Source organism: Oncorhynchus keta, chromosome 26 (assembly GCF_023373465.1).
Source record: "Oncorhynchus keta strain PuntledgeMale-10-30-2019 chromosome 26, Oket_V2, whole genome shotgun sequence".
NCBI classification, from domain to species: Eukaryota; Metazoa; Chordata; class Actinopteri; order Salmoniformes; family Salmonidae; genus Oncorhynchus; species Oncorhynchus keta.
Window position 1 is genome coordinate 33,601,393 of NC_068446.1, and position 24,659 is coordinate 33,626,051.

Here is a 24,659-nt window from a genome sequence, read left to right on the forward strand (position 1 = left end):
TTGATAACATTGCTCCTCTAGCGGCAAAGTAAGATAGTGCTTTTGGGACTCAGAGCTTCGAGCTGGGACTGGTTCCTTCGCAGCCATTTTCTGTCCAACCACACGGCCGTTTTGAGAAGCTAACCAACCAGGGCAGTATCGGAGGTTTGTGCCTGGCTCTGGCCAATGATTGCTATCCGATTTCTCGTTACCTCGAATCGAAATCTCCGCGTTTGACTCTTTCTTTGATGGTAGCGTGAGAGGGAATTAGCAGCGGGAAAGTAGAAATTAACACTGCGAGTTGAGGAATTCTTATCTCGGACTCGCTAGTAAATGGTCTCCCCGTACGGGTACTCCGTCACACAGCAGGCCCTCCACAAAGACTCAAATGCATCTAACAAATGTAACAGGCTATGTTTGCCATGGGGTTGCTCAAATCCGACTGTTGAAGTCGACGGGATGTCTTGAATAGTCTGTAAACATGACGAATTTGCGAAATCGTGAGTTACTCATCGATTGTCTTTTTGCTTTGTATGCGAGTTGGTTAGCTAGCTTAGGTTAATAACTAACATTAGGTACCGCACATTGCTATCGCGAACTACAGTAGGTTGTTAGCATAGCTGACGTTAGCTAGGTAGCTATTGTAACTAGCTAAAGTTGTGTCCGGGTTTTCGTCTATAGCTAGCTACTGTAGCCATGTCTTAGGTAAAAATAACTATTCTCCCCCGCTTATCTGGATACAACATTAGCCAGTTACGCTAACTAGTAGTACTAACTAGCCAGTTGGCTAGCTAGCGTTGGCTTTGTTTTGTTTGCCCGCTGGCTAGTTGTCAATCAACGCGGGAACAAAGGGGAACGTAATGGCAGCCATGTGTCCTTCCCTTGAGCTGTGTTGTGCAAGGATAATCATGTTGTTGCACGTAGGCTCTAAACTTGGCTGAGGACACTGGGGCCAGAGTTATCTGAGGATAACTGGTTTAACCAGAACATTGGCCAGCTAGTAATGCTTGATATATAATTATTTATATAACACTAGCGTTTGATGACAACGAAATACACAGTCCAGCACTACATAATTAGTGCTGCTAACCATGTGTATGTGACAAATAAAATTAGATTTGATTTGAATTAGAAAGGGGATTCTCATGATTCAAATGTTATCCAATGAAAAAAATACACATTGCCAGATATTTGGGGAGATAGACAAACATGCCCATATTTCCCTATAGTAAACAATGGAACAACCTCAGAGTTTCATGAGTCATTTTTTGTTTACATTTTAACTATGAACAACGTGGGCAGGTCTCCATAGCCAACAATAGCAAAGCAGGCAATGGTAAAACAATAAGCTGGGAATAGAAGATCTGAAGACGAGTTGGTGCCATGATGCTCAATAGAACTAATAGGAGCTGGCAGGGTGAAAAATGCCCTAAAATAAGGCCAGTTTTTTTGTGATTACTTCAAAACTACGGTAGGCAGCTGGAACATATGGTAATATTATGAAACTGGGCTCCACGGCGGATGCAATGAACTAGTTTTTTATCAGAAAAGAGCATTGTTAAAAATTTCAACTGTCCAGCCTACAGTGTGGTGCACATGGCTAATGTTAGTTAGATACAACCTGTGCGTTCAGTTTTTGATTGACTATTTGGATAGTTCATCCAGGCGGTGTTTAGTTAATGTAGCTAAAACCAAAATAGTATAGCATAGAGTCAATCCTTCTGTATTTCTTAAATCATGATCTCAAAAGAACAGGGTTATAAATTCTGTCTGTGTTTATAGATGGAGGGAGACGGTTCAACCACAGATGCCTCTCAGTTGGGCATGCCAGGGGAGTACATGGCAGGAAGCCACTACGTCCTTCAGTCACAGGATGGTAAGTGGTGGAACTCCCTTCACAGACCAAGCACCATAATCAATAGTTACCGGAGTTGTAATTCCAGTTCTATGAGTGGAGCGGAGCCCCATAGAGGCGCTCTGCTCCTAGTGGTTTACTCCGCTGCCTAGGCAGTGAATAGCCTGAGAGAGAATTATGCTCACACCTGCAGCCAATAGGAGTACAGCTGTCCCAATATAAGGGGATGCTTCCCCACAATCAACCTCCAGGAAAAAGATATTCAGCGAGACTGGGGGTCGGCAGGTCCTAAAGTCCTATGGGGCTTCGCTCCACTCATAGAACTGGAATAACAACTCCGGTAACTATCGTTCTGTATCGTGGAGCTCTGCTCCTAGTGGTTTAAGGCGGAGCGCAATGCTCCAAAATGTACTCCTTGCCGAGCCTAACACTTAATGAAAAGGTTGGGCCCAACAGTGGCTGCGACCAAATCCCACAGTACTGTAACACACTGTGAAAACAGACTGCCACAATGTATTGCGTCCTCTGTTCTAATCTGCCCTACTCAGTTGAGAGGCACAGCCAATGACTAGGGGCAAGCAGATAGATGAACTCATAACTCTGTCATAACCAGTTAAGCCAGGGGTCCCCAAACTTTTTCCTGTGAGGGCCACAACTTTTCCCTTCTCTGATGGGGGGCCGGTGTCAGTTTGTAACAAAAAAAGTGTGACGATCGTAGGGGAGCTTAAAAAATGTATTGTTTTCCAGAAAGCCACACATAACCAAATAACCCTTTCCAGGTTCTTTACAGAAAAAAAGTCAGGAAACAAATAATAACACTATTAATGAAATAAATAATAACTAAATAACCCTCTCTGAGTTCTTCACAGAAAAAACAGGAAATAAATAATAACTAAATAACTCTCTCTGGGTTCTTCATAGAAAAAAGCCATGGAACATTAACTTTCTGTCGTGCCATGCACAATCTTAACAGATAAAAGTTCAGCTCAGTTGTCAGAGCAGAATCTCTCTGACACATATGAGCAGTCTCTTAAAGTTCTTGTGTTCCTTCCTTATAATCCTTTTGTAGGTTCCAGTAGGCTTGTAGACACCGCTGTTTGCAGCTCTCTCTCATCAACTTCCCTGTGAAAACCACAAAAGAAGCAGGTTGAGAAACTGAACTAAGTGATACAGCACCTACACAGCACAATACATTTCACTACCAGTATGGTTGTAAAGATGGATTTTATCCCAGTAGATTTTTATTATGATTATATTTGTTTATGCTCAGAATGACTCATTCAAGTCAGAAAAGTGAGCTTACCTATGTATGTTCATCAGTGTGAACTGTGGGCCTGCATCTGGCTGGTGAGAAGTTGAATATCAGGTTCCATTCTAGTTACAGCCAGTCTCAAGCACTGATGCAAATGTTCATCTGTCAATCTTGATCTCATCTGGGTTTTCAGCAGTTTCATGCGAGAAAAGGTTTTCTCGCAGATATACGTGCTGCCAAAAACTGTGGACATTTTCATTGCGTGTTTTTTGATGTTTGGATATGTGTCGTTTGGGAGGGCGGCATAGAAGTCAATGAGACTGTTGGGCTTGAATGCGTCTTTCAGAACATCACAGTTCTGTAACTCAGCCAACTCAAACTGATATGAAGGCTGGGCTTCATCAATGTCGGCAACAAAGGGGTTCTGAAAAAGACGGATTTCTTTTGCATGAACATGTAGTTCACTGAATCGCACACCGAACTCCGCCTTCAGCATTTCCAGTGCTTCCACGCACTTTTCAGCTGGGAACGGGACCGCTGGGTTCTCTGTCGACAGGTTTTGGGTAGCAGGAAGATGGACGAAGTTGCGCTTTTTCACTTGTTCCAAAAGCAGCGCTAATTTCACCTCAAATGCTTTTATGTGTGAATACATGTCGCAAATGAGTTTCCCCTCGCCTTGTTAAGGCTGTTAAGTATTTCTGTCACGTCTGTTAAAAATGCGAGGTGCCATTTCCATTCTGGGTCTATCAGCTCTGGGACCGTTCTGTCTTTTAAATGAAGAAATGCGTTAATTTCGGGTAGCAGCTCGTAAAAAAAACTCTGGACCATCGGACCTCTGTGTAGTACAGCACATCTCCGTGCGTAGACTCCAGTTCAGACAGGAATTCTTGGAACTGCCTGTGTTTAAGTCCCTTTGCTCTGATGAAGTTTATGCACGACACCACAACCTTCATTACAGAATCCCACGTCAACACTTTGCAGCACAGTGCTTGCTGGTGAATTAGGCAGTGGACTCGTAGCGGGGCGGTTCATGCGTCCTATTAGACCGCGAGTTTCGCCCACCATGCTAGGAGCCCCGTCAGTCGTGATGCTAGCTAGCTTTGACCAGTCCAGGTCCAACTTCTCCATGGTTTGGCACACTTTGTCAAAAATATCCTCTCCCGTTGTAGTCCCTTTGAGACTTTGGAGGGCTGCCAGCTCCTCGCATATCTCAAAGTTTGCGCTAACTCCACGAATAAAAATGAGCAGTTGCGCTGTGTCTTGCACGTCCGTGCTCTCATCCAGTGCTAATGAAAACAAGTCAAATTCTTTCGTCTTCTGCTGCAGCTGGGCATATACATTACTCCCGATTTCTTCAACGCGTCTGGTGATTGTACTCGCCGACAGACTTACGGCATTAAATGCATCTTTCTTCTCGGGACACACCTCCTCCGCGACAGCATCCATACATTTCTTAACAAACTCTCCGTCAGTGAAAGGCTTACCGCTTCTTGCTATCAGTTTAGCAACCCGAAAGCTGGCCCGAACGGATGCCTGGTTCAGCTGAGCTTGGCGTACAAATGTATTCTGCTGAGATAGTAGTCCACTTTTTAGCTTTGAGAGTTTGTCTGCTCGTATTTGGCCTTGCAAGCTATCGTACTTGTCTTTGTGACGGGATTCATAGTGTCGGCGAAGATTGTATTCTTTGAATACCGCCACTGTCTCTTGACAGATGAGACAAACAGCCTTTTCTTTGCATTGAACAAAAAATATTGTTTGTCCACTGCAGGTTAAATACCCTGCATTCTGAATCAATTTTTCTCTAACCTAACCTTTTCGCCATTATTCCGTTCTCTCTTTGACAGGGCCGGGCCTAGGATTTTTTTTCTGGAGGCCAAATAGGAAAAAAATTCGATAGCGTCTCTGGTATTGTTCAGAGGGCCGGGCCAAATGTGCTGACGGGCCGTATCCGGCCCGCGGGCCGTAGTTTGGTGACCACTGAGTTAAGCCAATGATTCGTGGGCAGATAACTACTGAATTTGGGCCAACTATTCTTCCTCAGCAGGTGGATGATACCTCAATATTCTTATCAAATTCATTGACCGGTTTAATAGTGAAGTAATACTAGTTACAGTGTTATTTGCCTCATCACTCCGCCCCAACACAGCGATACACTGTTGGGCAGTCTAGATATTCCCAGCTGTACTGACAGTGTCAGACAAAGGTCATGTCGCACATGTCTCTCTCCTTGACAAAAAGAGTGGACCTAATGGGAACCATGCCCAGTCGTTCTGCATCTTTTCTTAACTCAAGTTCTCCCTTTAGCCACGCTGAGTACAGAACAAGCTAGAGAGTTAGAGATGTCGTCTAACAGGTAGAATTGGATAAAAGGAGACGGTGACGACCACTGCACAATTATCCTGTACCCAGGTTCCTCTGAAAAGGGCCGTAGACGCCGCTACTCTTACGCCCTGAGGCAGTGGTCGCCCTGCGCCTCATAAGCCGTCTCAATGCTTTTGCGAAGCCAATGTGACAGCCGCTGTTTTGAAAGTGGTTTACTAGCACAGTGACATAAACAGCTGAGGCGATGACCTAATCATCACTGTGTGCTGCACGTGGCACGCCAAGGCCCGTACCGGGCACAGTCAATGAAGCCTCTCCTCTCTGCTCTGCATGGGGAGGGGGGAGAAGGCCGACAGCTCAGCAGTCTGTGACCTTTATGAGCTCTTAATAACCTTCGGCATAAATGCTGGGTTGGGACGTAACACCGCTCTGCTCAAATCGCTGTTGATGGCAAGGCAGTCGTGTCTCGTCGAAAGAGCACACAAATCACTGACGCGCTTGGCTGTAGTCAAAGCAAGTGACATCACTGTCTTTAGGGATAACATCTTGAGGGGGATTTGATTCAATAGCTCGAACGGCGTCTCACAGAGTGCCTCAAGTACCAGGTGTTGACCTAAATCGCGGCGTTCCCAATGGAAACCGTTTCACTAGAGGGTGGCAGAAGATGGTGTCTCTGCCAAACCCCTCATGACAAGCTAAAAGCGCTGCTGCAAACACCTTAATGGCAGTGGGTGAGCGCTGCTTGTCAAACATTAACTGTAGGAAAGAGAACATGCTCTCGACCTGACAGCATACAGGGTCCCCATTCTCTGGCACACCATCTGCTGGCATGCATCCTGGATGTGGAACTGGCACGCGGGCCCTGTTTGGTTCTGATTACTGAATCAGATGACCCACAGCGCTCTAACCTGTCCCTCTCAGGCCAGACCCTCGGTGGTTGGCCGATTAGAGGCAATTTCTCTATCATGCCTTCCGCCTGAGACATCACATCCTCTCGGTGGAATTGGCCATGATGGCGAAATCAACATTTGAGTCATCTCTGCTTACCACGAAGCCCCTGGATGATCAGGGGCTATCAACATGATTGACAGCCCTCCTGTTCTCACACAGGCTAGCAGTGGGAGAATGCAGGACAGTGGTGGAAATGCATACAGGAGAACACCTGACCACGGTTGGTGCGCAAAGGCGTCTATCTAGTTGCAGTTTGTCCTGGGCTCGTAGGGATAACCATAGGGAACACTGCTGGTTCACACGTGACGCGAACAGATCTACCTCGGCTCTCCCAAACCGTTCCCATATTTGGAGAACAATGTCGGGGTGCAGCTCACTCGTCATCTCTAGGAACCCCTCGAGACATGAGGTCTGCTCCAATGTTCTGATAGCCTGGAATGTGTGCTGCTGTCAACGAGTGAAGGTGCTCGTGAGCCCACAGCCTCAATTCCTCCGTCAGCCAGTGGAGTGCAGGAGACTTCACTCGTCCTTGGCGATTTATGTAGGTTACTGTGGTTCGGTTGTCCGAGCAGTCCAACACGTCATGACTCCATAGGGTAAACATAAAGTGGGTCAGAATCAGTAGAACTGTCTCCAACTCCAGGAGGTTGATGTGGTGTCCCGAGGGAGGACACACACCTCCGACCGCCCGAGTTTGACATGTCCCTCCCCATCCAGTCAGACAAGCCTCTGTAAACACTGGAATGTAGGAAGACACTCTGCCCATTGGGGCCACTTGCGTCGGGACACACAGATCTCCAATAGTTCAGGTCCGCTCTGAGCGAGAAGGGAACCACCAACAACTGATGTTGGTGCCTCACTGGGTCCAGTCGTAGTTGGGCAAAACATCGCTGTGTTCTGCGCATGTGCAGAAGTCCCAGCGGAACCACCGAGTGGGCAGACGACATGAGACCCAAGTGTTATGACGGAATGCGCCGTCACCGTGCGGTTCGGATCAAACCTTTGTAGGGCTAGCAATAAGGCAGCCCATCGAGGATCCGAAATTCGAGCCTTCATGGTCACTGTCTAGCTCAGGTAGACAATCTGATGACTGGGCCCAGGCGCGCTCTTCTCCCAATTCACAGCGAACCCCAGACTTGTGAGATTAATCACTGTCTGTGTCGTGTGTGATCGCCAGCTCTGCTGACGGGGCAAGAACCGGTAGGTCATCTAGGTAGACTAGTAGCCTTATCCTTGAATGACGCAACTGTTCCAATGCCGCCTCCATGCATTTGGAAAAGATGAGAGGTGTCAGGGCGTACCTGAATGGCATCCTCGCATACTCGTACGCCACCCCTTGGAAGGCGAAATGCAGAAACTTCCTGTGACGCGGATGCACCAGCATATGAAAGTATGCTTCCTTTAGGTCTACGCTTATACAAAAGGCCTTGTTGTGGATACATTCCAGCAGACGTTTTGTCGTAAGCATTCTAAAGGGCCGTTTGGCTACGCTCTCTTTGAGAGTACGTAAATTCAATATTGGCCTCATTCCTCCCGTCTTCTTTGGCACTAGGAAGTAGAGCGACTATAGCCCGCTGTTCCTTTGCTCTTGGGGAACTACTGTGACTGCCTCCTTCGCCAAATGTTCGGTCATGTCTTTCACAAGAGCGACTACTTTCTCTGACGTCTTCATCACGGTCTCCACCACGCCCGTAAATGGGGGTGGAGTTCTGTAGAATTGGATGGCGTAACCCTTCTCCAGCGTCCGGCTTAGCCAGGGGGAGAGGGTGCAGCTTCGCTGCCACTCCCAAGTAATGCTCTAAGAGCGGGAGAGCGCAAAGCTTTGGTACAGACAGTAGGATGGACTACTACTAGGTGGGACAGCCCAAGGTGGGCCCCTCTCGAAAAGGGGAGGAAATATTAGCGCGTTCTGTGAGAAACGGGGGCGCCAACACTTTGGTTATACACGTTATACACCTTGTGGTTCCTGTCCTCCGTGAATGCATCACGGGTCTGAGCTACACTGAGGCATCTGCCTGAGTTAGTGCGCTGTCCCCCAACAGCGATTGCGTCATCGGCCCAACATGGGGCTGTGTACGCAAGATGTTCCTCAAACCCTTATTCACATTACTCCTGAGAGTGTGTAGTATGGGGTTTCCTTGAGGTATAGCATGGCGGCTCATCAAGAGCGTCAGTTTTGCTTCCCTCATGTAATTTCCACTCACAACGTCCTCAGCTACGCACTCATGGTGTGCTGTGCTACACACAGAGTGATGTGAGAGAGAGACGGAACCTGAGCGGTCTCAAGTTTGTTATGGGAAAGAGGTTCTCTTGTGACAAAGTCAGATGGAACACTTTCTTTATTAATCATTTCAGCCTCGGTCAGTAGGGTGCCTTTTTTCAGAACCTGAGGCTAGCACAGACATGGCGTCCTCCAGAGGGAGATCTACCCTGATAAACGCCCACTGCTGCTTCTTCACTTTTAAAGAAAGGAGGGCACAGCAAGGGCATTCCGGGGAATCTGTGAGGCCGCCCCTAGCGTGCTGTGAACCCAAGCACACAAAACATAAGTTGTGTGGGTCTGTAGCTGCCATAGTGGAGCAGCGACACTGAGCTCTTAAAAGAGCTTTTGGGGGGTGGATAAGGTATGCTCATAAAGGATGACGTCGAGACCAGGATATCGACAGCGGGTTCGTCCTGAGACTTCTCTCTTCTCTTCTAGGCTTCTTCAGTCCAGTCCTGTTGCTGAAGATTATGGGAGGCTGATTGTGGGGAAGCATCCCCTTATGTAGGGACACCTGTACTCCTATTGGCTGCAGGTGTGTGCATAATTTTCTCTCAGGCTGTTCGCTGCCTAGTCAGCAGGGTAAACCACTAGGAGCAGAGCTCCCCTTGTTGGGCGGAGCTCCGCGATATAGAACAGAAGCACCCTCTTCTCTAGCTGCGTCTCTCAACTACATTAATGGAATTTAGTGGAGACGAGTGTGTGGACTGTATCTCCGACTACATGGAGTCGCTGTCAGGCTATACTTCTAAAAATTGAAATTCTTAAACCCTTACTGTGTACCACAGGAGGTTGGTGGCACCATAATTGGGGAGGACGGGCTCGTGGTAATGGCTGGAGCGGAATCAAACATTGGTTTGATGCCATTCCATTCACTCCTTTCCATGCCATTATGAGCTGTCCTTCCTCAGCAGCCTCCACTGCCGTGTTCCTTCGTTTGTCCACTGTGTGCCTTTTTTCTGTCCTCTGCATGCCTGTTATTTTTTATTTAACCTTTATTTAACTATGCAAGTCAGTTTTAAGAACAAATTCTTATTTACAATGATGGCCTACACCGGCCAAATCTGGACGACGCTGGGCCAATTGTGCGCCGCCTTATGGGACTCCCAATCACGGCCTGTTTGCTGGAATCCCTTACTTTTTAATACAATGTTAATCAAATACAACCACTGACTGTAGTCGGAGGTACACTCCTCCCACAGTCGTCTCCACCCAACTCCACCGAGATGTACATGGCGTTGAGTCGAGAAACCCAGCTACCTATTCTCTGACGTGCACAGTCCCCAACCCCTTTTTCAGAATAACATGGTATCGCAATGATACAGGACACCATCAGAGCACCTCTATATAAAGATACGGACATTACTTACTGTAGTAATTCTAAATGACAATGTTTAACATTGACCAAGTCACACGTAGACTTGATCTCAATCAGACTAAACTTGCTTGGTGAATAGAGGTAGAGAAGATTTTTATAGGCAAAATGTGTAGATGTAACATGCCCCTCTCCCTGACACAGATGACTGTGATGAGAGCCTGCATGACCATGAGGAAGGCAACGGCAGCAAGGAAAACTTCCGCGAGCAGGACATCTACCTCCCCATCGCTAACGTGGCTCGCATCATGAAGAACGCTGTTCCACAGACAGGAAAGGTATGGAGCAAGACTTGCTTTGCTTGTTTGTTGCTTTTTATTTATTTAATATGTTTTAAAACTTTTAACTGGTATTTATTTGGATTCTGTGAGTCCATAAATCTACACAATTCAAGATTGAAACAGCAACAAAGCCAGATACATAGACCACAGACTCATCTAGGGCTGCCAACACCCCTAATGAAGATTAGGCCCAAAATATTCCCATAGAAACGCATTGCTCTTATTTTGGACAGATTTGGGCAAGAGTAAAACCTTTCGCATTGTTTCTTCCTCTCTGATACTACAAGGACCGGACATTTTTCATTAAGAGCTTAATGGAAACATAAAAAAACAATAGGATGCCTATTGTCAAAAAATTATTTAAGAGGGAGACTTAGATTCCTCAAACAAACTAACTTTATTATAAGATTAGCAAAAATGAAGCAATCAACAATCACTCAATAGTGCAGAGTTAAAAGCCCAATGAACAGAGTTTGCTCTCGGCTTTTATAGGAAGCACAACCTATTTGTCTTCGTGGCAGTTTAGCAGATGTGTGGAAACGGGCAGAACATAGTGTGTAAAAAGCGATTGGTTTGTCTGCAGATTAAGATGGCACGAGGGCTCAACTGTAACTGCATTTGCCACAGATCACACTAAAATGTGCTTCTTTCCGCAAGTTTCCCTTACAGCTGACTTCCTGCAGATAGTAAAAACACAGGATCTGTCACCTGCTGCGGGCGATTCCAAACGGATCTTAGCTATACGCCCAGTCTTATGCCTAAGTCACACAGACAAGTTTGTATCAGGTTAGAAAAAAACACTAGCATATAATGAGAATATTCTCTAAGTAATAAAACACGGGATAGCATGACTAATTTTCCGCCACAGACATCCCTGCAATCAGCATGCCAATTGCACGCTCCCTCAACTTGAGACATCTGTGGCATTGTGTTGTGACAGCTGCCCATTTTAGTGTTCTTTTATTATCCCCAGCACAAGGTGCACCTGTGTAATGACCATCCTGTTTAATCAGCTTCACTGCTCACTAAAAGGGATGTAAAAAAAAAACTGCACAACATTTGAGAAATAAGCTTTTTGTGCTCATGGAACCTTTTTGGGATCTTTTATTTCAGATCATGAAACATGGGACCAACACTTTACATGTTGCATTTATATTTTAGTTCCGTGTAGAAAGAGGGGGAATCTACTAGCAACTGCTATGATGGGTTGCTAATATGTCTAGGATTGTGCCTTTTAGCTTCTGGACAACAAAAGAAAGTCAATAGAACAGGAGATAAATTCTGGTTAATGGCATGAGGAAGTCTTTATAAAATAATTCCCTCTGTTTTCTATGGATGGATTTTTCACAAAGCTACTTTGAAGCAAGGTATGACATGCTTCCTTATTTGAAGTGAAGTAAATTCAGGTTTCAAACAATTATACTGCCTTAAACTTCTCCCATTGCGAAGTGGTGGGTGACGCGGTGAAGGTCAACGGTAGGCAGGCTATAGCCTATGCATCCGAATGGAAGGAGCGCTTTAATTACAAGTTGAGATTGAGAAATAAAATAGCTCCTTTTAATCGTGTTTTTAACACCCGATTGCATTTAGAATTGTTATTTGTTGCGCAATGACTGGGATTACAAAAGGTTTCACTCCAGTAGCCAACAGGCTTTTTGAGGAGCTACTCTCACGCTGTCTGACAGGTGGTAGACTATTCTACTCCTCAAACTAGGCTCTGTATGCTGTGTGCGTGTGATAAATGAAATGCATGATGACTAACGAAAATACACGTGCCAATTTAATTCCACAAAATGATGCACATATTAACCTGTAGACCGATAAACATGATTGGTCATGTATTTTGGCGGCTAACATTTAACATGTTTAATTACTATCATAACCAATTTGAGGCCATGTATTTTGAAGTGAGAGGGACTCATCCGACCTATGCAATGGTAGAGGAAACACTTAGACTGAGTACACCGTTGCTGCTTTTTGACTGTTATAATACCACCCTTATGTTATACTAGTGAAATTGTGTTTCCATATAGGGCTGAAAGTGAGGACTTGTGAAGATTATTGGGAATTTTCTAGTACAAGTGTGTACATTATACATCTTACTTTAAGCAGAATCAATGCAAGCTTAACCATTATATGTGTGTGTGGGTCATTAGGCTATAAGAAACCATTATGTAGTCCAGTGAGATTCATTAGACATGCATTAGGATCAAAGGTTTGTATTACTTCAGCACCATTAGACATGCACGTTTCTTGGGATTGTGCATGTCTGTTTATTTTTGTACTATTGCTATGGGTATGCCACCAATATAATCTATGCCCTAATGTCTGTGCCAATAAGAAAATGGAAACCAAGCTGAAGTGAGTGCAAGGCAAAAAGATAATGGTGGCTAAATGCCAGAGGGGATGAGTGATTAACATAAAGAGGAGTTACTATGTGTGTGACGTAAGGATGAAAACTATAGAAAGTGTGTGCCGAGGCTGGAAAGTTGGTTGACCCATGAACCAGCTCGGCTTGTTACTTTGTAATAAAGTCTATTTGTATTCATAAGTTCCGGTATCTGAGAAATTTTATTGAGCAAATATTTCCACGACAGAGCGGAATCAACAACCTCTGCATAATCAAAACGGTTGCTTTGTGAGAAGGTGTTAGTTCACAGTTAGCCATTGTTATGGAAATGATAGGTGAAAGTACCAGTTAACGCTGGGCAATATGGCCAAAATATTATATCATGGTGTTTAACCTCATAGTCTACCAATACCGGATCCGGGTTCGTGACTATGGCTCAAGCTCATTAGCATAACGCACAATGCGAAAAAATATTCCTAAAAATATTTAACCTCCACACATTAACAAGTAAAATAGCTCAAATGAAAGATTAACAAGTTGTTTATCTACCCAGCAAGTCAGATTTCTAAAATGTTTTACTGCGAAAACATAGCACATATTTATGTCAAACCACCACCACAGACATAGCTCATTTGCATAGCCAAGTAGGAAAAAATATGCAATCAACAAACGCAGGATTAAAAGAAATCATTTCACTAACCTTTTGAAATCTTCATCAGATGACAGTAATATAACATGTTACACAGTACATTCATTTTTTTTTCAATAATCTGCAATATATATCCATAAATCTCTGTTTACAATGATGCATCGTTCAAAAAATGCTACTAAAATGGCAGGAGAAATGCCGATAGCTCCGGCAGATAACGTCAGCTAACAAGGAATACACATCATAAACTTTGACTAAATACGCATGTTTTACATATGTATAGGAAGATACACTTCTTCTAAATGCAATCGCTGTGTTACATTTATTTTTAACGTTACAGGTTGCGTTCACTAGGCTATACTAGGAGTCGGCGCTCCAAAATTAGCATTATCGCTCCTCTATCTTGGAGTCGACAGAAACCCAAATTTACCACATAAATACATTTACATTTAAGTCATTTAGCAGACGCTCTTATCCAGAGCGACTTACAATATTCCCTTACCTTTGCTGTTCTTCCATCAAAAGACCTGGAAGGGATTATACTTACCAAACCAGCGTTTAGTTTAAGTCTGCGTCTTTCGGTTCTCAAAATAGCCACATTTCGGTCGAAATGTAGGCAAAATTCAAGTGGATGCGCACCAAAACGTCGAACTTACATATTATATGTCGAGTAAACTTGTCAAACTATGTTCATAATTAAGCTTTAACATGTTATAAAGGTGCACAGAAATCTTGAGGACGAACAGAAACACACACGTCGTTTAATCGATCCTGAAGAAAATACATCACCCGGCCAGAGCGCGCGTAACAGTCACCTTTTTTTTCGCTTGGCCGAGAGGTTTCGGCTCGCTCAAACTCCCGTGAGCGCGCGATTCTCACAATGAGAAGCCCCATTGAAAGCAGGCTTCGCGCTGAACACGTACAGACTGTTCCCAGAGCGGTAGCTGTTTGGGAAGTGCGTGTGAGATGACGTCAAAGTTGGGCCAACTTTTTCCATGACAAGAGAGCATTTGGGAGAATGCATGCCCTGAGGGTTCTGCTTTACATAGAGACAAAATTTAAACGGTTTTAGGAGCTTTAGAGTGTTTTCTATTCGATAATATTTTTTATATGCATATATTAGCAATTTTTGGGAAAAATATTTTCAGTTTACTATGGGCACGCACTTTCTCCAACAGGGGCAGTATAGAGCAAGAGTTCTAAGAGGTTAAAAAATATATATATTGGACGGTGTTTTTGGATTTTGAATAATAAAAGTTCAAAGTTTGCTTTGAGTAGTGAGTGATCCTAGGGTGGCAAAGCATACATACATTCTAAGTTATTTCTCTGAGTCTGTCTCCATTATGATTGTTTTATACTGTTCAATTCAACTTCAACCAAAACCAATTTTAGCACTTTTATAATTTCTGCATTTCCTGCACTCAATTGCAGTGGTGGAAAAAGTACCCAATTGTCATACTTGAGTAAAAGTAAAGATGCATTAATAGAAAATTACAAAAGTGAAAGTCACCCAGTAAAGTACTACTTGAGTAAAAGTATTTGGTTGAAAAAAATACTTAAGTATCAAAAGTAAATGTAATTGATAAAATGTACTTAAGTATCAAAAGTAAAAGTATAAATAATTTTAAATTCCTTATGTTAAGCAAACCAGATGGCACCATTTATTTTTATTTATTTTTTATTTACAGATAGCCAGGGGCACACTCCAACACTTAGACATAATTTGTGCATTTGTGTTTAGTGATCAGAGATTAGAGGCAGTAGATGGCCAGGGATGTTCTCTTGACAAGTGAGTGAATTGGACAATTTTCCTGTTCTGCTAATAAGCATTCAAATGTACTTTTAGGTGTCAAGGAAAATGTATGGAGTAAAAAGTACAGTGTTTTCTTTAGGAATTTAGTGAAGTAAAAGTTGTCCAAAATAAAAATAGTAAAGTACAGATACACCAAAAAACGACTTAACATTTTTACTTAAGTACTTTACGCCACTGCTCAATTGAGAATTTCCACACTGCCACGTAGGGCTGCACGATATGGGCAAATAATATTTGACTTATTTTTAACCAAATGTTGCAATTGTGATTTGACTTGCGAATTCGAGCAAAACTGTTGGAATCGTGGAAATAGATGACTGTTATAATTCTATAGTTAGAATATAATAGTGGGTACTTTGAATACATTGTTAACACAAATTAAAATGCCAGGGAGAGTTATTGTGATAAGTGTTTCCTAGGGGACCCTATAAGCTTTGGCCCAATAGATTTGTTTTCTCTTGGCTACTTCATTTAGCTAACATTTTCTTGCTTTGCATATTCCTCTTTGATTTAGAAGATACTGTTGCACAAACAACGTGCTGATTTAGGTCTACACCATCACTGGTATTATCAGGCTGTATTAGCTATCTATGTTTGCTCTTACTCAGTACATTTATTAGCTAGCTAGATATTAGCATTAGCGGCTAACAATTGGCGTCTCACAAGATTCAAGGGCAACTTGCTAAGAAAAGACAAACTAGCTGTTTGCTGATGTAAAGAAACACAAACTAATAGTGTCAGTATAGAACGCTAGTGGATTTATATTAAGAAGCAAAGTGAAAACAGCACTATTGTCATCAACATTGTTGCATTTGCTGCATTGACCATGTAGCCTGAACGCAAGTGTCTCGTGGTTGAGGAACATCAAATGCGCTCCTTGAGTGACAAGGGGCGTGGCTAGGTCTGTATGGAGAGTGGCGAGGAGAGAGGTGTCTCAAGTAGCGAAGTAAACTATAAAAATGGACATTACACATGGCGAATCACATTTAACAAACCAAACATTTAAATTCCGGTATAGAAGGTAAAGTAAAAACTCAAACCAGACCCTGCATCAATACCGGTATATCATAAAATACAGTATACCACCCAGCCCTAGTACCAGCGGCCTGCCTTTAGAGCCAAGTTAAAGCAGGTCAGCCGGAGCCATGGCTCAGTGAGACACGGGATCCGGCCCGCGTAGATGGAAACGGAAAAGTCTGAGCCTTTTGGGTAAAACACTGTGGGGTAAATCCTGTATGAAAATGCTCCATTTGATAAGCACAGAAGCGCCTTTCAGGTCACCAAGGACGCACTGCATTTGTATCATCTTTCAAGGCTGAATATTTGCCAGTGTGGATGTATTTCTCCTCTGCCTTAGCCCAAACACAAAGGGTTTATTGCTGTGTCCATTTCTTGGCCATCAACCAGTCACACTGATAATACTCACCCTTCCAGTTACTGTGGATTCTACTTCATACAGTAGGCTACATGTCCTTGAAACTCTTGGTACTCCCTAGTTACAGGTGGTAAACATCTCAAACGTTTGCTGCCAACTTTAGTTCATCTTCAATGCCTGATAAATTGCACAGGACGGGTTGACCGGGCCATCTGTTTTAATTACCAAATCAATCAACAGACACAGATACAGAAACCCCAACACAAGACACTGCAAGTTCTTTTTAAAGACGCTTGCTTGTTGTTTATATCAAATGTTTTGACATTTTAAACAGGTATTTTTTTTAAATAAGTATTTTTGTAAATTATTGTAAAGCCTAATATTGATTTATATGTGAACACTGAGTTAGATTTCCCAAGACACACTTTCCGGAGATTCTCCAATGACCATGCTTTTTAGTTCAGGACTGGGCCTAATCTGTGTCCAGGAAACCGGCCCTGAATGTAGTATCCACATCAACCTTTGGCTGCATGTTGACCTAAATCCCCCTTCCCCCATTAATCCTGTCCAGATAGCGAAAGATGCCAAGGAGTGTGTTCAGGAGTGTGTGAGCGAGTTCATCAGCTTCATCACGTCGGAGGCCAGTGAGCGCTGTCACCAAGAGAAAAGGAAGACCATCAACGGAGAGGACATCCTGTTTGCCATGTCCACCCTGGGCTTCGACATGTACGTGGAGCCACTCAAACTCTACCTACAGAAGTTCCGAGAGGTGAGAGGAAGTGTGTTTGCGCCAAGTGCAATAGCTTATGCCATTCTCTCCAGACTGGTGTGTATGAGTTCTTATGCTATGCACTATGCTTGGGCCTTGGCTCAAACACAAAGGTCTTTTTATCTCTGTGTCTTTTCTAGGTGTAAATACAGCTCAATTCATAACCAACCCTAACAAGTTCTCAATGTGTGTCTCTCTCCCTCTCTCTCTCTGTAGGCAATGAAAGGGGAGAAGGGAATCGGCGGCATATCTGTAACAGAGGGACTCAGAGAAGAACTCACAGACGACAGCTTCGGTAAATGGGGTCTCAATCCCAATAGAATTCATTAACATTTGCTGTTATCCCCCAACACTGTTAACAGCTCTAGGATTAGGCCTAGATGAGAGGTGCTGAATGCATACATGTACTCTTTTGTTATTCATGTTACAGGATCATCAGCTAGTTTATGGTCTAGTTGCCAAGATGGCCTTATTTACTGCAGTTCTCCATCCCTGGGCCCCAGGCAATTTCTTACCCTGAGGATTGTTAAGTTTTCAACAAACAGTACAAAAAAAAACTAATGGACGAATAAAAAAAGCTTAAACCAAGTTTATACAACCACTGGGTCATACAGCTGCAAAGACAACATACAAGTCACACAAACACATCTTTATACCTTCCGACTAGGCGGAAGGACCTTGCATGTCTAAGAGAACATGTCCTTCTTTGGTTAGAACCACTAGGTTCCTCTTACTGGTGTTATGGCCCTGCCTAACTCTAGGACCCTCGTGGAAGTGAGTATGTATGTGTGCGATAGAACTGTAATCAGATGTTCTTCAATGTGGGCCCCTTTCCAGCAGTATCTTCTCTCTTCATCTGTTGACCTTCAATCGAGTTGAGTTCCTCATCTCTAGTCCCTAGAACCCATAGTCCTGGTTCCGCAGCAACTGGCCTGCCTAATCAAGAACTGAAACTAGACTGTTGCACTTTGCCTCCCTCAGGGACATTCATATTCAACAATAATACAGTGCATTTGAAAAGTATTCAGACCCCTTCCCCTTTTCCACATTTTATTACTTTTGTTGGATTCTAGCTTGAAATACTTGCTATATATGGAGGAAATTAATTACATACTGTGCTGTTTAATTAGACATACTATGCTGTTTTTTACTTAAAGAATTATCCATTGTTATATGCTAGTATTTTTTACTGATACAAACTTGTCTTGTGTGACTGTCATAAGCACCCAAGAAATTCCAACAAGCGCCAGGACCGTCTCCTAAAGTTGATTCATCTGCGGGAACGGGGCACCACCAGTACAGAGCTTGCTCAGGAATGGCAGCAGGCAGGTGTGAGTGCATCTGCGCTCACAGTGAGGCAAAGACTTTTGGAGGATGGCCTGGTGTCTAGAAGGGCAGCAAAAAAGCTGCTTCTCTCCAGAAAAAAACATCAGGGACAGACTGATATTCTGCAAAAGGTACAGGGAATGGACTGCTGAGGACTGGTCATTTTCTCTGAATCCCCTTTCCGATTGTTTGGGGCATCCGGAAAAAAGCTTGTCCGGAGAAGACAAGGTGAGCGCTACCATCAGTCCTGTGTCATGCCAACAGTAAAGCATCCTGAGACCATTCATGTGTGGGGTTGCTTCTCAGCCAAGGGAGTGGGCTCACTCACAATTTTGCCTAAGAACAAAGCCATGAATAAAGAATGGTACCAACACATCCTCCGAGAGCAACTTCTCCCAACCATCCAGGAACAGTTTGGTGACGAACAATGCCTTTTCCAGCATGATGGAGCACCTTGCAATAAGGCAACAGTGATAACTAAGTGGCTCGGGGAACAAAACATTGATATTTTGGGTCCATAGCCAGGAAACTCCCCAGACCTTAATCCCATTGAGAACTTGTGGTCAATCCTCAAGAGGCAGTTGGACAAACAAAAACCCACAAATTCTGACAAACTCCAAGCATTGATTATGCAAGAATGGGCTGCCATCAATGTGGCCCAGAAGTTGATTGACAGCATGCCAGGGCAGATTGCAGAGGTCTTGAAAAAGAAGGGTCAACAATGCAAATATTGACTCTTTGCATTAACTTCATGTAATTGTCAATAAAAGCCTTTGACACTTATGAAATGCTTGTAATTATACTTCAGTATTCCATAGTAAAATCTGACAAAAATATCTAAAGACACCGAAGCAGCAAACTTTTTTAATTAAATTTTTTATATATACCCCTTTTTCTCCCCAATTTCGTGGTACTTTTGGCCACAACTGTAGACTCGAAGGACAACCATCTCTGCAGCACTCCACCAATCAGGCTTTTTTGGTAGAATGGCCAGACGGAAGCCACTCCTCAGTAAAAGGCACATGACAGTCCTCTTGGAGTTTGCCAAAAGGCACCTAAAGGACTTTTCAGACCAGAGAAGTGTTGTTGAACGGAGCCAAGTACAGAGATCCTTGATGAAAACCTGCTCCAGAGCTCTCATTACATCAAACTGGAGCAACTGTTCACCTTCCAACAGGACAACAAGCACACAGCCAAGACAATACAGGAGTGGCTTTGGGACAGCGATGCTCCCCATCCAACCTGACAGAGCTTGAGAGGATCTGCAGAGAAGAATGGGAGAAACTCCACAAATACAGGTGTGCCAAGCTTGTATTGTCAGACCCAAGAAGACTCAAGGCTGTAATCGCTGCCAAAGGTGCTTCAACAAAGTACTGAGTAAAGGGTCTAAATACTTATGGAAATGTGATATTTCTATACATATTATTTAATTATTTTTTTTATTTGGAAAGCCTGTTCTAAAAGCCTGTTTTTGCTTTGTCATTATGTGTAGATTAAGGACATTAAAAAAAGAAGTTTGTAACGTAACAAATGAGGAAAAAGTCGAGGGGTATGAATACTTCCTGACTACTGTGTATTTGAACTGAATATGAACTTTCTGCACTTTCCTTTTTCTCACTCAGTAACTTTCCACACACCAAGTTCCTCTTTACCCTTCTTTGACAGTACCAGTAAAAATGTTTGGATACACCTACTCATTCAATATTTTTTCTTTATTTTTACTTCTATATTGTAAAATAATAGTAAAGACATAAACTATGAAATAACACATATGGAATCATGTAGTAACCAAAAAGTGTTAAATAAATCAAAATATATTTTTTACGTTCTTCAGAGTAGCCACCCTTTGACTTGATGACAGTCTTGAAGGAGTTCACACGTGCTGAACACTTGTTGGCTTGTTTTCCTTTACTCTGTGTTCCAACTCATCCCAAACCATCTCAATTGGGTTTAGGTTGGGTGATTGTGGAGGCCAGGTCATCTGATACAGCACTCATCACTCTCCTCAAAAAGCCTGTACACAGCCTGGTGGTGTTGGGTCACTGTCCTGATGAAATCGAATGATAATCCCACAAAGCGCAAACCAGATGGGATGGCGTTTCGCTGCATAATGCTGTGGTAGCCATGCTGGATAAGTGTGCCTTGAATTCTAAATAAATCACTGACACCAGCAAAGCACCATCACACTTCCTCCTCCATGTTTCATGGTGGGAACCACACATGCATAGATCATCCGTTCACCTACTCTGCGTCTCACAAAGACACGTTGATTGGAACCAAAAATCGAAATTTGGACTCATCAAACCAAAGGACAGATATCCACCGGTCTAATGTCCATTGCTTGTGTTTCTTGGCCCAAGCAAGTCTCTTCTTATTATTGGTGTCCTTTAATAGTAGTGTCTTTGCAGCAATTTGACCATGAAGGCCTGATTCACGCAGTCTCCTCTGAACAGTTGATGTTGAGATGTATCTGTTACTTGAACTCTGTGAAGCATTTATTTGGGCTGCAATCTGAGGCTGGTAACTCTAATGAACGTGTCCTCTGCAGCAGGTAACTCTGGGTCTTCCTTTCCTGTGGCAGTCCTCATGTGAGCCAGTTTCATCATAGCACTTAATGGTTCTTGAGATTTTCCAGATTGACTGACCTTCATGAATTATTGTAAAGGACTGTCGTTTCTCTTTGCTTATTTGAGCTGTTCTTGCCATAATATGGATGTGGTCTTTTACCAAATAGGGCTATCTTCTGTATACAACCCCTACCATGTCACAACACAACTGATTGGCTCAAACGCATTAAGAAGGAAAGAAATTCCACAAATTAACTTTTAACAAGGCACCCCTGTTAATTGGAATGCATTCCAGGTGACCACCTCATGAAGCTGGTTGAATGGCAAGAGTCTGCGAAGCTGTCAAGGCAAAGGGTGGCTACTTTGAAGAATCTCAAATATAAAATACGTTTTGATTTAACATTTTTGGTTACTACATGATTGAATGTGTTATTTCATAGTTTTGATGTCTTCACTATTCTACAATGTAGAAAATAGTCAAAATAAAGAAAAACCCTTGAATGAGTAGGTGTCAACTTTTGATTGGTACTGTATGTTTCTTATACATGTAAAGCACTGCATAAATTCTGATATGATAACATGAATAAGTATATTTCAAGCTAGAATCCAACAGTACACTCCTGTTGGATTCTAGCTTGAAATATACTTATTCATGTTATCATATCAGAATTTATGCAGTACTTTACACTGTTTAAAATGTATTTGATTAATGTCTAACAGTGGGTTACAGTGATTGACAGAACGTTACTTCATGGAATTGGTAACGGCATAATCTGAAGTATAAATCTGTTTCCTTTTGCAGCGAACCAGTTGCCTGCTGGAATAATAACTGCTGATGGACAACAACAGAATGTCATGGTTTACACCACCTCGTACCAACAGGTAAGCTCCTGAGTCTACTCTCCACGCGTCATGTACTCATTAAGACCAAACACGTGAGAGTGATGAGTTGCACCATCAGGCGGGCGCTGGTTGCAGTGGCACAGGCGTCCCGTCCCGCACCTCTCTGGGGACACAACCATGTGCACAGGGGCCATCTGACTCACCACCACAAGTACACAACTGTGCACCCCGGGACTTGTTAAACCATGATTAATCAATAAATCGTATCATAAATGTCTAAACATGGCTTGCAGCTGACAATAAAGAAGTGAGAAACAAAAGATATCTACATGTTAGTTCTGCTCTCTCTCTGGGCGGCAGGTAGCCTAGCGGTTAAGAGCGTTGGGCCAGTAACCGAAAGGTTGAAACCCTGAGCCGGAAAGGCAGTTAACCCCCAACAATAACTGCACCGATGACGTTGATGTTAAGGCAACCCCCCTGACCTCTGATTCAAAGGGGTTGGGTTAAATGCAGAATAAACATTTTGGTTGAAAGCATTCAGCTGTGCAGATGACTAGGTATCCTCCTTTCCCTCTTCCAGATTCCCGGAGTGCAGCAGATCCAGTTCTCTTGAGTAGGTTTCCGGAATTCCCCGTTTGCAATCGGAAACACGTTTGAAATGGGGAAGAGATTACAGCATTACTGTACACTCAGGTCAAAAGATAGTGGTGGGAAGACGGAAAGAGAGGGGAGTGTATGCAGAACTTGCATAGGTGGAATCAGAATCAGTTTTATGTTCTGGTCACGATAAAGAACTGAATAGGAGACAAGTTATTTGGCTTTTTTTGTTAATTGAAGATTTTCAGAGTCACTTTATTCGGATAGTCTGTATTGACCATCTGCATATGCTCTACATCAGGGAAGGCATTGAAATTATTTCAGTTTTCGAATAATATCTGGATAGTCTAAATGTGCTTAAAGAAAAATATATTTTAAAACTTCAATGGAGACTTACTCGTGCGACTCGAGAGCCTGTTGGGGCGGCAGGGGCTGGTGTGTGTTTGTGGCAGTCTGTGTGGCACGGCGGGAGAGCGAGAGTAGCCAAACAGACTGACGCAGGTAAGATAACCTATGGCAGCAACATGCTTGTCTATCATACCATCTGGTAGTGCCTGTCTTGAATCCATAAAATCAATGTAAAAAAGCTAGCTAAAGTAGCAAAGCTAATTCTCGACAACTCCTTTCAGATTCCACAGCCTACCTGATGGTTGCTCGTTGTAGCGGACTCTTCATTTAGCCAACTTAATTCCGTGATGTTAATTCCATTTTGCATTGATTATAAATCTCCCACTTCTCTTGCTACATAGAGCCTCTGACTGTAGCGCCGCTTTGATTGACCAACAAGCTTCACGTTGGCTACCAGTGTGTCTTTTTTATGGGGCGCACTATTAACTGTCATAAAACTTGTTTATTAAAATCCTTGTAGGCTCTGTAACAATGTTCATTTTAGACCAAACCTTTAACTTTTGTTGCGCCTATTTTCTTTATCAAAAATGAATACTCTCAAATTCTGACGCCCGTTCAGTTATTGGAATAACCGTGCCCATCACTACACTACAAGAGGGAAACAACACACATGGTTAAGTAACCGCTTGCAAAGGTAAGGGTTAAGATTAGGGTTAGTAGATATTTGAAATGTTACCGATAGTCCATCTGTAGATGCTCTAGAGACTATCCAAATAAAGTGTTACCCTTTTCCCCCCTCCATGTTGTCTATCACTACAGTCTTTGTTTTATGGGGGGGATGAACATAAGCTGAAATGTCTGTCTAGGGAATTGGTGACCTCTTTGACGACCTTGTAAAGCAATAAAAACAAAAGTAGTTGAATGTTGACATCTGTACTCTAAACTCTGTTGTAAACAATTGTAAGTGGCATGCAATTATTTAACTATTTTATAATTTCTGTAAAGTTATTCTGTTGGTCCTTTTAATAAAAATGTAAGCGTGATGCCAGTCTCCATTTAGTTTTTTCTCTAATCTCTCCACCCTTGTAATAATACAGCACCACTTAAGACACTGCCCTATTGTCATGACTTGTGTTAGAGTTGCGTCAATTCGAATCTGGTATCAGGATAAATATGACAATGAGTCACCGATTGTATACTATGTATTTTTTTATAAGCTAAGCAATAAGTGGTAAATGCAATTTTCGTATATATGGGCTCTCTGTCCCACCTCGCAGGGCAAAACAGAACTGACTTGTTCCTGACAAAGATATTATAATATACCCTGATGACAGTAGTAGTTCCGGCTTCCGAACCGGCCTGTCAGAGTAGAGACTGGGTGTGGTTTAAACTTGCTCAGCCTATTGCAGGCGGATCCCTGCCTCTTGGCGCTTCTGTTGATAGATGTAACTGTTGCTGTGAAGAACATCCATGCGCTCATGCTCGATACCGTTACCTCGCACCTGGCTCCTGTTAGAGGATACGGCATGTGTCAAAATGATTGATTGGTGACAGGTGTCAAAAATGATTGATTGCTGACCTTATGACCTGATGACATGTACTGAATATGTGCCCCCGCCCCCCCTGTTTGTGTGGTCATGTGTTAGACTAGAGGGTGTGTGTTATTTTGGGGCCCATGCCCCCCTCCACCCCCCAGTTTTATCTCCCTTATGGTTGTTATCTATGAAGCAGGAATGTCCTGGGT

The 24,659-nt window shown here is 43.2% G+C and overlaps 1 protein-coding gene and 1 non-coding gene across 4 annotated transcripts; both read left to right on the forward strand.

Annotated features, from left to right (window-relative positions):
- The first annotated feature begins 13 nt into the window (after nt 1–13).
- On the forward strand, nt 14–23,958 carry nfybb (nuclear transcription factor Y, beta b). 3 transcript variants are annotated; one of them, XM_052480573.1, is made up of 7 exons: nt 14–144; nt 1,762–1,855; nt 10,142–10,275; nt 17,037–17,234; nt 17,451–17,529; nt 21,930–22,009; nt 22,331–23,958. In XM_052480573.1, exons 2-7 carry the CDS (start codon nt 1,762–1,764, stop codon nt 22,337–22,339), a joined length of 594 nt encoding a protein of 197 aa, XP_052336533.1. In that variant the 5' UTR covers nt 14–144; the 3' UTR covers nt 22,340–23,958. The 3 variants fall into 3 exon arrangements, with proteins under 3 accessions (XP_052336533.1, XP_035593610.1, XP_035593611.1); XM_035737717.2 differs by having other exon boundaries at nt 22,551–23,958; XM_035737718.2 differs by lacking the exon at nt 14–144 and adding an exon at nt 176–479 and having other exon boundaries at nt 22,551–23,958.
- On the forward strand, nt 22,062–22,174 carry LOC118359404 (small nucleolar RNA SNORD67). Its single transcript, XR_004820658.1, has one exon. It is a non-coding gene; the product is annotated as a small nucleolar RNA SNORD67 (small nucleolar RNA).
- Nucleotides 23,959–24,659: the final 701 nt, after the last annotated feature.

What these genes read in the sequence shown, in the direction of transcription:
- nfybb (XM_035737717.2), top strand. Translation starts at nt 1,762, where the DNA reads ATGGAGGGAGACGGTTCAACCACAGATGCCTCTCAGTTGGGCATGCCA. An exon ending in CGTCCTTCAGTCACAGGATG is followed by an intron (nt 1,856 to 10,141) that starts GTAAGTGGTGGA and finishes TCCCTGACACAG; the next exon opens with ATGACTGTGATGAGAGCCTG. An exon ending in CTGTTCCACAGACAGGAAAG is followed by an intron (nt 10,276 to 17,036) that starts GTATGGAGCAAG and finishes AATCCTGTCCAG; the next exon opens with ATAGCGAAAGATGCCAAGGA.